The sequence below is a fragment of the Thermobia domestica genome, chromosome 1 (assembly GCF_964235325.1).
Source record: "Thermobia domestica chromosome 1, izTheDome1.hap1.1, whole genome shotgun sequence".
NCBI lineage: Eukaryota > Metazoa > Arthropoda > Insecta > Zygentoma > Lepismatidae > Thermobia > Thermobia domestica.
The window spans coordinates 118,420,353-118,433,617 of record NC_137454.1 but is presented as its reverse complement, the minus strand read 5'-3'; the positions used below and the strand labels follow the sequence as shown (position 1 = coordinate 118,433,617).

Below are 13,265 nucleotides of genomic sequence, written 5' to 3'. Positions count from 1 at the left end.
TTTTTCCTGCATGCCCTTGCGATCCTCTTTGAAATAGGTCCGCCCCTGTTCTACGCATTAGCGTTGTCAGGGGTAAAGTATTGTCACATATCACTTTGAGGAGTTGCGTTCGGAAAGTCGTGGGTTCGATTCCCGGGACTAGATACCAACCATTTCCAAAGCAACGCCTCATAAACAACAGAGATGTCTAAAGGTATTTTTTCTAAATCAAATTTGACACAAATTTACTGGTAATTATTAGTGCCCCCCACAGAAAATCTTGGATCTGGACCTGTACATATCCATTCTCCTTTATACTGCATTTTATAAAATAAACATTTTTGTTTTTGTAATGGTTGTTATTTTCTTTTGTCTACTTAATAGCCTGCAATCAATTTTTTACTTGTTATTTCCTTAGAAGTAATGCACAGTAAAATAATCAGCTAGAGCAAAAATTATATGAGACTATTGTATTGCTATCAGATTTACTCATCTGTACAAAATTTTAGACTTCCAGTTAGTGTGAAAGCGTGTAAAATTGTAAGTTGCAAGATTTAACTGTAATAAACTAACTGAAATTTATCCTAATTAATAACATTGCAATAGAAATACTTCAATGAAAGCAATTGAGTTTATTATTTAACTTTTGCATATATAAATGAAATACTGTAGGCCTATATAATACTTATTGATTGCTAGATAGGATGTCAAGCTCTCTTAGTTCCAGGGATTCTTCAAATTACAGTACGTTTATTATTATTCATGGAATTTTCTTTTTGAAATTGATTACAAAGTTTGATTGTAAGGCATATGTATATTCTTTTAAGCACGAAACTTTTTTCACTCTTCTACAACATAGTCAAATATTAAGAATAAGATATTATTTGTACGGGAGTGAATTTATTGTACAATATCCACCTTTGACATGATTATATAAATAAACACGTCCATAAATATGCTTTCATTTTGTCAATTTTTCACCAGACATTGTCTTTAAAGACACTCGAGAAATTTTTAAAGAGCTATCCATGTCAATTTAAACACCTTTTAAAGGAGAACGACTGTATTTTTGAAAAAACGTCTGTTCCGATATATTCACCACAGGCCAAGTCACGTCTTTTAAAATGTCTCGCCATACACAGAGCTTGGATTTTTTTCTTTCTTTATGTTTATAACGAACAACTCAGGTCCAGCGAAGCTCGTTTCAAGTTACTTCAGGCAAGAAAACATATACACAACATATAAAATGGAATGGCCATGAGCAAAGGACATTCTATCGACGTTGCCACATCGATCGGTTCTCATAAAGCTTTGCTTCTCTGTCTGGAAGGATCAAAACAACGCGTCCCCGTCAACCAAGATAAAGAAAGTAGTGGAGATACCGAGATACGACGTGAAGGAAAGCACGATTCTGCTATGTCAAACAACATAGAGCCTCGATTTCACTTCCCGTTTCGTACAAGATAACAAAATAAAACTCATGGATATTACAACCGGAATTCCATGACGATGCACGAAGCACAAAAGCATTAAAATCCAAGGATGTTACTGAGGGAAGTAGTGTGTACTGACTGTATAAAAAATACAGTTCATTATGAACTATGCTAACAAAGCGTACAAAAGTTACATTAAAGCGAAAAAATAACAACTGTGTTACAAACATTTGATACAAATGGCATGTTTGCAAATAAATTATGATTCAAATATGGTAATCGGAAGTCATGGCTTTATTTCGATGTTTCCACTTTTCGTATCAATGCTATAGTAAAGTTAGCAATTACACTCGATCATGATTCCTTCAAAAAGTGGGAAATACAGTTCGACACCTTAAAAAAAAAAGTTTCTATATTCTCTCCCATTTTTCAAAACTGTATTCGCTGTCACGAATTCTTTTACTGTGGAGTTTTGTATATACGTACGTACGTAGACATTGACACTTATGTGTTGCTGCCATTTCATATATTCTCTACATCAAATAACTACAAATATAGTATAATGAAAGCAAATACATTCAACCAACTCCGTTTTACACCGTATTTCAGTAAATTCTAATGTAACTTCTTTTTCTCGTTTTCATTGAAATGTTTAAAAGCAGTCCAAATCATTTAAAGTAACTCGTGATTGTGAAATTATTGGAAAGTGGGTCAGCGCTGGCATGTTCATTGGATGTTTAAAGCACATCCAGGGTTCGTCCATGGGACCTGGATGACGCTTCATTGGATGATATTTGGACTCCATTAAATTCTAATAGATATCCAAAAGTGGTTAATAAGTATTCTTACGTAACTATGCATGAAGCTAGACTTCCAAGATGTAATTACTAACAGTAAGAATACCGTTTTCTAATTTATGTTCCTGATGTTTGTTTGTTGAAATTTAGGGCTCCTTTTCGGTATCGAGACTATACGAGACTTGAATTTACTGTTGAAAATGGAACCTGAACCACCGTAATGCATTCAAGAATGGTCTCCCACCGACAATCGAACCCGGGACCACGTGCACCAAAGGCTTGCGCGCGGGCCGCGCGCTAGCCAGGAGAAAGGTTTCTATATTTGTGAATATGATATTAGTGGACTGTTATATGTTAAACAACATCATCAACATTGTACTAGTAATAAATCCTATGACTTCAGAAACCCAAAACATCAGAAACAAACTCAGTTGTTGATTCTTACTTCTAAATGTATTGTTTTTTCCTTTTTTTTTTTTTTTTTTTGCTTGCCAACCAAAAATCTCCCCAAGCTTCGCATATTTGTCATATGAGTGACATTCGCAATTGTAGTTTAGCATAAATTTTGACGCCGATGTAGGCCTACTGTTTACCTGATGGATTTAGTCACAGTATTTGAATATACGAGGCAGGCATGTTTTTTTTTTTTTTTTTTTTTTTTTTTAAGTAAGTACTGTTTTAAAATTCAGCCGCTGCAGCGCTACACTCGGCATGCCGCACATGCGTGCTGTGTACCTACATCTGTTGACAACCCACAAACGTTATTATTTAAACATTCGACCGTGTTTACGTTTGAGTAAATGCCTCCACCGATTGAGAATCCCGCCGACTGTGAAATACGCGCTAAGATTCGTTTTCTTAGTGCTAAAGGTGTGAAATCGGCTGAAATTTATTGACAGATTAGTGAAGTGTCTGGAGAAATCACTGTAAGCCATGGAATAGTATTGCAATGGGCTAGAGCCTTTAGAGATAGCCACGCGAGTGTTCGTGATGAGGAACGAAGTGGGCGGCCGAGTCTTCAGTGGTGACAGAAGGTCGCCAGTGTTTCTTCCAGGTTTACTTTCGGAGGGATTTGAAATTAAAAGTTTTCCTGGAGCTACAAAAAAATTATATCGCTATTGCCAATGTTTCAAAATAATGTCCCATTGGATCCCTCTAAGTTAAACCCTGTATATAAACGTATGCATGTTCCATCATAACTCTAGAACGCCTGGGGCAATTTCAACCCGCTTGGTACACATATGATTTACAGTGTGAAAAAAAATCCTGTGAGGGTAAGATACCCCTAACACCTTCCTAAGAACGAAATGAAAAAATAATCTAATACTAATAACATTAATGTCAAATTTATAGTTTCTAGGGGTCACTGAGACGAATAATGACACTCTCGATACCGTTTAAGTCCAGTGGGGTAGAACTCTCCTAGGATCCCTCCTAGGAGAAAGGGGATGCCATGTAAAAATATTCGGAAACGACCGATATTAGTGTCGAATCCACAGTTTTCCTTATTGTTAGGGTGAATAGTAACACTTTCGATGTTGTTTACGTCCAAAGTTCAGATCCATCGGCATGGCGAAAGAGGGGGAAAAGGTCTGAAAAATAACATCTCCAAAATTATCGATATTAATATCAAATTCATATATTTCGGGATCACTAAGCGATTTTTGATGATCAAGTTTAGGCAAAGACGGGCATGTTACCTGCCCCGGAAATTGACAGTTTAACGCCGAAGGCGCTGCTCGTTGTTATTTATTCTACTCAGTAAGTGGCGGATCCATGGGAAGTGTGCTGTGGTCAACCGCCCGCTGCAAAGGCTATTTTCTTTCTCTGCAATTAAGTTTGTTTGTGATATACAGAGCCTCATGCTCCCCTCCTAACTAAAGTTTCCTACAAATGGTACAATAATCAGACATCGTTGTAAGGATTTAAAGTAACACATACAGTACTTTTATTACTCAAATATTCTCTACACGATGGCTGATATACAACGATTAAAATCACTGGTTCCATTTTATATTAATTTTGAGCCATTAAATAATACACACTCCGTCCTTTTTTTGATTCCATTTATTTATACCTGGTTGTCCTGCCAACGACGTTCCAAAACCTTATTATTTTTAAACATTTGAATATCTTTATACATTGACAATCATATTATTTAAAACATTTCTTTCTCTTCTTCTGATAGTAAAAATCAGCCAGCCTAGTACATATTTGGAATAATTTATGACCCAAAATTACAAATATACAATGTACTGTTGTAGATACAACATTCACGTGCTAAGTGGACAAAGTGAGAGAATGACATCACCAACTTTCTAAAATTACAGTTCGCGTACTATTTTTTTTTTTTTTTTTTCATTAGTGCAGAATTATAGTTTGGAATAAGCAGGAAGGAAGGGAACAGGTAAGCACCACTCCCGCACTTTCCTTGTTTCATTTCGAACACTGTGGGGTATATGTTTACCATCACATTACAAGTAATTATTGTAGCGTATCATATATTAATTAAAGCTACCAAAAAATACGACAAGCAATGCGTATCATTCTTACATTACTTGCTGAATATATATATATATATATATATATATATATATATATATATATATATATATATATATATATATATATATACAGAGAGAGAGAGAGAGAGAGAGAGAGAGAGAGAGAGAGAAAAGGTGGATGGATATGTATTGTATGTGTATTACCATGTTTCACCATAACTCTGGAATGTTTGAAGCAATTTCAACCAAACTTGGAAATATATATGACACAATCTGAAACAAAAAAATAATAATAAATTAATAAATAATACTGTGGGAGTAAGTTTTGGAAGAGGATGGCACGTGATAATAAATCAAAACGATGTGTATTAGTGCCCAATCCATAGTTTTCGGGAACGCTAAAACGAATAGCGACGCCTGCAATGCCGTTCCATTGGCATGGTGTGGAAAGAAGTGGAAAAAAAAAATGACTTAGATTAGTGTCGAATGCTTAGTTTTCGGGGACGGGAAAACGACTAATTCGTTTGAAATGACTTTTGGAACACAATATTCACCTCAAGCTCAGTTTTTAAATTATATCAATTTGATTAAAGGGCGTATTCTAGTGGGGTAATGTATGCCAAAAATAGAGTATTTTATGGATTTTCACCATTAAAATTTTCATTTAAAAATAGTATCCTAAAGAGGAAGCGGATTCAAATATTTTCTATAAGCGTATCCTCCCTGTCCGAAGAATTGCAGTGTTGCAACCTGTAGTACATAATTAATCAAACTCAGAGGGAAAGTGTCCCATGCCCTTTCCAAATGATATCCTTGTTACAGAGTACTTGCACCGATAAAACAATTTTCAATGTTTAGACAAACATTATTTTTCCTTTTTTTTTATTTATTGTTCATTCAACCTATAATTTCATGGAGTTGAATTACAATAATAACGAGCTCGTTTAAAATAGTTTATTAGACAATTAAAACGTAGGCCTGTAAAAAATCCATTAGCAAAGTACACCAGCTGAAACATCAGAATAATGCATTCATAATGGAAACATTAATATGTCCTAATTTATTATTGTATAAACTCCTTTCTATAATTTATTGATAGTTAATTAATGCGATTGTGTCAAATTACCATGAAACGTGGCCTTACTGTCCAGGTAAGAGGTTTACGCTATTTGGAAGCAGCAGGTGGTAGAGAAATGTGAGAACATTTTAAGATTTTTAAGATAAGATTTTAAGAATTTTACGTTTTGCCAAATTATCTCCGCAGCCTGGTAAAATCTCTCTCATTCATCAAATAACTTTATGAAACCTTTTTCGTGCCAATATTTCATAATTTAGACATCAGCACTTAAACACAGAAAAATAAGATAGTCGTGCCTGTGTACTCTCAATTTGAGCAATGATTTTTCTTCTTTTTTATGCATCTACATTTCGTTGTAATAGGCTATTTCGCTTTTCTAAAAATGATAGTTCTAAAAAGAAAAAAACATAAAATGGAAAATTCCCAAATTTGTGGGGTTTGATATGTTTGCAGAATTCCCTTGCAACTCACAAATAAAATACTGTACAATGCTAATCAAACTTATCGAAATTAAGAATGGAATGATTGTTTTAACATTTTTCAGTAGTTCTATATTGTAATGTACAGTATATAACATTCTTATTCGTACACATTATTTTTTCAAACAAAATATTTAATTTCTCCATTAAACTACAATATTGTGCTAGCTAATTGCCACACTTGGATACATTAGAGCTTCACAAACTGAAACACATAGAAAAAATAATTCGTATCAAATTAAATATTAATTAATAAAAACAAACAATGAGGGAATCCCTGTTTTCGTGCAACTTTTCTATTCGTACATACGGGCTATTATACCATAAAGAAATCATAAGAAAACACAAACTTGGTACATGCTAAGTCTAGCTTTGTGTTTACTGTCATTGTCCTGTTGAAATGTGTACCTATTCTTTTTTTGCAAACTGCTTGACATTGTTCTTTAATATTTCACAATATACATTGGCATCCATAATGCCGTCAGTAAACTGGATAGTGTATGACATACAGGCCCACACCATTAGTGACCCACCACCATGTTTAGCTGTGGGGGGTGTTCATATTATTGTTCTCTGTATTTGGTTTTCTCCATACCCTACGTACCCCATCTAACCCAAAAAGGTTTATTTTCGTCTCACCGGACCATATAACACTATCCTAAATTCTTGATCCTTATCACGATATTGTTTTGTAAACGCAAGGCGCTTCTTTCTATTCTCCTTACTTACATACGGCCTCTTTCGCGATATTCGACTATGATACCCATGTTTTCACAACACACTCCGGACAGTTTGGTCACACATCTGCTTCCTGGACACATTTTCCACTAATGGACGTAGTTCGGGGACACTTAATTTGGGATTTTCTCGAACTCTTTGAAGAATGAAACGTTCGTGGCATGCTTTTAATTTACGTTCCTTTGGTTTCTTCGATAAATTCCTCGTTGAATCGTGCTCTCTGAATTTTTGTACTATGTACTGCACAGTGGAGTGCGAGCTAGTAACGGTACTGCTATTTGACGTAAAGAATTTCCTCTCAGTGCTAAGTTTATAATTATTCCTTTTAGGTCGGAACTCAGCTCCTTCTGCTTAGCCATTTTGATCCACGGTGTTCGAAGGAAAGCACGCGCAGCATCTTCTACTAACAAGTGTCACCTACACCACAAACACTGCTTCAATACAAAACGAACAATACTCGTGAATGATAATATTTGCGATTAACCCGACACGTCATATTAACCCTCCTTTATAACACTTCATAAATTGTCACGTAAATATAACACTGGGGTCTAAGGAACCCCATTACTATTTTTATTCTCATGAGCATGTTTATACATATTTATGTAAACGAAATATTTTTTATATATAATTGTTTTATTGTGAATGTATATTAATGACATTACTCGAAAATGTGAACTATCTTTGAGCAAGAAATTTGATTATATGTAGATAATGCTATTCTACTGTTTTAAAACCACAAAATCTAAAACTATTTCTTTTACATTCAGAATTCTTTCTAAAATAACAGCACACGCCACCAAAATGAAAGGGTAATACATTAACTTTCTTCCAAATATGTGGCACCCAAAACTGTTGAGCTACATAACTTGTGCTAAACCTTGTTATGCACTTCGCATTTTGCATTGTCTACTCTTATAAGCAAAGAATACTTATAAACTATTGATACAAATCTAATAAATGCAAGGTAAATCAAACTGAAACTAAAAGTTCCTTTTTTAGGGGCGGGGGATTGAGAGTCATCTGTTTTTACTGAGAACAATCAATACACAACACACTACGGTGCTCATCACAGATAGGAATAAGGCAACTGGTGCATTGCAATTTTGTCTTGCGGTCCTTCGAACGTGGGCACATACCACATCTCTGCTTCCTTTGGAGTGTTCCTTGATTCACTACTGGCAAAGGTAGATTTAGAATATCTTGTATTGCTAAGCGAATACTTCTTCGAAGTGTAGACGTCTCCAGTCTTTTGTGTAGCCAAGGTTTGATCAAAGCCATAGCCAAGTCCTCAAGGTACTTCCTACGTGGCAGTCGCGGATTCTGCATGTTCAAACTATATAAGACCATAGAGTTTATACCACATTGATCCAGCATTGCAAACAAAATTCTCATTGGCCACCTGTTTGTCTTACGCGAAACACTAAATGTCTTACAAAGCTCATCAAATTTGTCTGTTCCTCCCTTTGTGGCGTTATAGTAAAGAACAATGTCTGGCTTTCCAGTAGTTTCGTCAATATCTGCAGAATAGTGCATGGATGACAGCAAAAGAACATTTTTCTTCTCTCTTGGGCTGTAAGATACCAGTGTCTTATTTTCGTCGAATGCAAAAAGACATTCCCCTTGCCGCTTTTTAGCTAAGAACTTAGGTGGGATTTCTGGTTTGTTGTGTCTCAGTGTGCCTACCATTGTCAATTTATGTTCAGTTAGCATTTCTTGGAAAAGTGGAACAGATCCGAACCAATTGTCAACAGTTAGGTTTCTGTTTGTTCCATGAATAGGCTCAGAAAGCTTTTTGGTATAGAATGACGGTACACTTTCCCCCTTTTCAGTATGAACACGACCAACATAAGGGATAGCATTTAGCATGTAATAAGTCTTTGAGTCATTTATCATTACAATCTTGATACCACATTTGTCTGGTTTTGATCGCATATATACTTTAAACGGACATCTTCCTCTGAAACTAACAAGTTGTTCATCTACAGTACAGTTCTCATAAGGCGTGTACAAGTTCTTACAATTCTCAATAAATTGTTCCCAAATGTTTCTAATTGGCGCAAATTTGTCGTTTTCCTTCCTTTGCTCTCTGGTAGATTTATCATCAAATCTCAAACACACACTCAACCATCTAAATCGTGGTAAAGACATAGTCACTCTGTAAAGGGAAACTCCAAATTTTGTATCCCACAAATCTGCCAAATGGCTTCGACTGTTTTTCTCTACACTAGAGAAATAAAGAAGACCAAAAAAGGCCAAAATCTCAGTTTCATTTGTATTGTTGTGGTATGACTGCCTTTCTAACTTCTGCCGCTTTCTTTCCATTTCTTCATTAATTCTAAAAGTAATATCTTTTATGATGTTTTCGTCAAACAACAATCGCCAAGCTTCAGCTGGAGTACTTACGGTTTTTGCAGAACCCTTTGCGCCTGGAAAATGAGAAAGCAAATTTCTTTGAAGTCGCCGACCTCTGCGATCCGGTTCCTGGCATGACCAACGGTAACCATTCTTTCCTTTCAACGAAGCACTTTGTTCTTGCGAAGCACTCGATACAACGTTATCTTCGTCTTGTGCACTTGATTCATCATCTTGTTCACTTTCTTCTAAAACATAGTCAGAATCCAAGTCTGAATCATCATTACCAAAAACACTTTCATCGCCGGATGAACTGTCATCAGATTCTTCTATTAGTTGTCTTATGGCATCAACGTTATTTGCAATATTTTTGTTCATTTTTGAGGAAAAACTAAAATCACACTCAACGAAACTAGTTCAGTTAACGCAACCGCAAATATAACACTGGGGTAAGGGAGACCCCAAACACACTTCCGCTGTTCACTGCAAGTTTCTCGTCGCAAACTGAAATAAGTTTTGCCATGCATTGATGACCTAGTGTTGCCAAGTAAATTTACGTGGATGGAAAAAGGAACTAAATAATAAATAAAGAAATTACTAAAATAAGTGATTTTTGGAGGGGTCCTGTGGACCCCAGTGTTATAATTAGGGGTTAATGTACGAATAGAAATGTTGCATGAAAACATGCTGTATTTCTTTATTTATTACTATTGGATAATTTTTAATACTAATTTGGATTGGTTTTTAAATTGAAAACTGTGATCAAAACCTCCTTTACTCATATACACATAGTACATATAAAAATAATAAACGTAAAGTACACATACGTTATATTTATTCTCATAAATTCAGGTGTACGAATAAGAATGTTATAAACTGTATAAAGAAACGAAAATATGGCCAGCCTACTAAGTGTAATACGAGAACAGGGCATGTTATTTCCTTGACATGTAAACCTGTCCGTTTGGCATGCCTGGCCTAGCTTGGAGCTTGGACCCTTGCTCGACTACTACGCAGGCAAGCGAACAAAACAACAGCGCAGAGCGTTGAAAGTCACCTTCACAGCTGTCAATGCTCAGCTGTTTACAGAGTTGCCAAGTTGTCCAGCACCTGATTTGTGTTTGCAAACACGAAGATGTATATAAACAAAAGCCAGCAGCCGAGCATGCGATTTAACAGTCACACGAGTAGAATGGTAATAATGTAAAAGTACGCATGAAGAAAGTTTTCCGAGCTGTGTTGCTGAAAACAACAACTCAACGTTATTTCATATAGACCTATATATATTTTGAACTTCCACATAAAGCTCGTAGCTAACTTAAAATAAGAGGCCTGTCTTTCCCTAATGGCATCGATCGTGAGAAGGCGTAGGGATCTTGAAGTGGAAAATGGGGTCTGAGATGAAAGAGGGGTGAAAAGGAATGAAGTTAATGGAAGAGAAGCAAAAAAATAGGAAGAAAAGGCCAAGGAAAGACAGGCAACCCACATTAGGGTAACCTGAGAAATGGAGGGCCTCTACAAAGAAAAGCTGCTAACAGAATCAGTTGTGTAAAATAAGCCAACCAAAATTCCCATAGTACTGTACGCGAGAGATAGCATGAGCTATGAGAAGCGGGAGGTAGGAAGAACGCTAATCGCTGCGAGGGAAGAGTGGAGAGAGAGGGAAGAATTTTTGGTAGTGTTTCTAACCCATGCCGATACTAACCTCCAACATAAGTAACAACAATGGTTAATAACTACTTAACGCAACTTATATATATTATGATAGGCTTACCTGTAGCTTCAGGTATTTATAAAGGCTCAATACCGTCCATACAATCCATCTCATCATCATCGTCTTCCGTCTCGTCGTCACTTTCTTCAGAAGAGTCACTATTACTGTCACTGTCCTCGGCTAAGTTTATTGTAACGTTTTCAGTAAGAACGTCTAACTGAGGTTCCATTTGCAAATATGCTTGTTCACATCTTCGTACTTTATCACACCTAGCCTTCCACTCTTCCGCTGTTATCATTGTAAATTTCTCTTCGGCGAGTTTCATCGCATCGACAATGGAAAAAGTGGTATTTCTTGCTGCTACATATTCTTTGACTGCAGCCCAAATCAACTCTATCGGGTTTAGATCAGGATGATACGGGGGCAAACGAAGAACTGTATGTCCATATTCAGCAAGGAGCGAATCTACTTTAAATACCCGAAAACGAGCTTTATTGGCTTTGATTAAATTATAAAGTTCTGGTTTGTACATATTTTCTCTGAAAGGAATATTGTGTCTTACAAGCCAATCGATCATTACAGCTTTACGAGATGATGATGTCGGTGAAGGATCTAAACAGACATTGTGATATGGTGCATTGTCTATCACAAGAACTGAATTACTTGGCAAGTTAGGAATTAGCCGTGACTTCAACCACTTTTCATAGTTTTCATAATTCATGTCGTCGTGATAATCGCCAGATTTCGTTCCAGATTTGAACATGACTAACGCGTCTGGAATGAAACCGTTTTCTCCGCCAGCATGCATGATTATTACGCGTTGTCCTTTAGAAATTGGTGTGAGTAAACCTGTATTCTTCTTATCGCTCCACGCGTGTTGTTTTGTGTGCGATGAATGCAAGTACGTCTCATCCATGTAAATTATGGGGCGGTTCTGCGTTCTGTAATGATCTATAGCTCGCAAATAAGCCAACCTCTTTGACCGAAATTCATCTTTTTCAATAAGTAGTCGTCTATTGTTTTCAGCCTTAATCCATCTAAATCCTAAGGAACGGATTATTTTCCGTAAAGACCAAGTGCTTCCATTAAAATTAATCTTTTCTCGAAGTACTCGCAACAGTAATTTTACAGAAGGTCGTTGACCGTGAACAATATGAAATTCATTAATTGTTCGACGAATAACGCATTTGTCAAAATCATCCACTGAGATTTTTGTTTTTCGTTGTGCACGCTTTTTATTCGGAGTAGAAAAGCTCGTTCCCGTGATTTTGTTTTTTTCCCGCTCACTCAAAACACGTTTTAGTGTACTTACTGAAACACCGGTAGCTTCAGATACTCGCTTTTGCACTTGTTTTACATTAATTGGATTTCCACTGTCAGCCTCTCTCTTCATAAAATCATACACATTAACCAAAATCTCTCTGCTTTGGCTGTGAATTACTTTTGAACCTCCGAGTTTTCCGCTCTTCTTACCCTCCATTATGACTTTTTTAAAAAAAGGAACAAACCAGCACACAACACAGACTAAAATAACACAGAACTATGCACAAAGAACCACTCTTCACTGAACACAAGAACACTGTGTCCAGTTCGGCTTCTGCATGTGTCTCTTAAGACGCCCCCCATCTATGTCATAAATAACCACCCCGGGAGGGAGGGTACCAATAGGACCGCTTTGTTTTACCAGAGAAAATGACAAACTTCCCTGTATGAGAGGGGAAGGAGTTGACAGGTCTGTAGCTACGATTTCCCTAAGGCTAGGACATGAGTCGTGGTCCCCAGAATGAATGGATTGCAAATATAGGTGGTGTTATGTGATATCATTTTTAGTTATTTTAGCTTCCTTTACGATCATCATGTATTAAAAAAAAAAAATAAACGAGTAAGGAAACTAACGGACCGAGTGCACTTTTACATCTTATTAAATAAATATGCTACTTTATTGTTCAGATTTTTCTAAATGAAGATGAGAAATGCAGGCTACAGATTGATTCAAAGTGTCTTTGTTATCCCTTCCCAGAAATGCTTCAAATCGACAAATTCTAGTTCACCGCTGTGGCAGTTAGCAACACTATTACGATTGCCTGATCCTTTCAAGTGTGTTGGTGGCGGATTTCAAGGTCATAGCTCATGCTATCCCTCGTGCACATTAGTTGCTAGGGCTTTTTGAAATACGTTACAATACTAG

General features: G+C 36.4%; 1 protein-coding gene across 3 annotated transcripts in view; it reads right to left on the bottom strand.

Annotated features, from left to right (window-relative positions):
* Positions 1 to 12,636, bottom strand: part of LOC145666543 (uncharacterized) — a 45,683-nt gene extending 33,047 nt beyond the window's left edge. For 2 of the 3 annotated variants that reach the window (XM_081733867.1, XM_081733861.1), the window contains exon 1: positions 11,138 to 12,636. In XM_081733867.1, coding sequence (XP_081589993.1) covers positions 11,154 to 12,557 — 1,404 coding nt within the window. In that variant the 5' untranslated portion in view covers positions 12,558 to 12,636 and the 3' untranslated portion in view covers positions 11,138 to 11,153. Of the gene's footprint in view, positions 1 to 4,853; positions 4,987 to 11,137 lie in introns of those variants that run through there. The other variant, XM_081733877.1, reaches the window with a different exon arrangement.
* Positions 12,637 to 13,265: the final 629 nt, after the last annotated feature.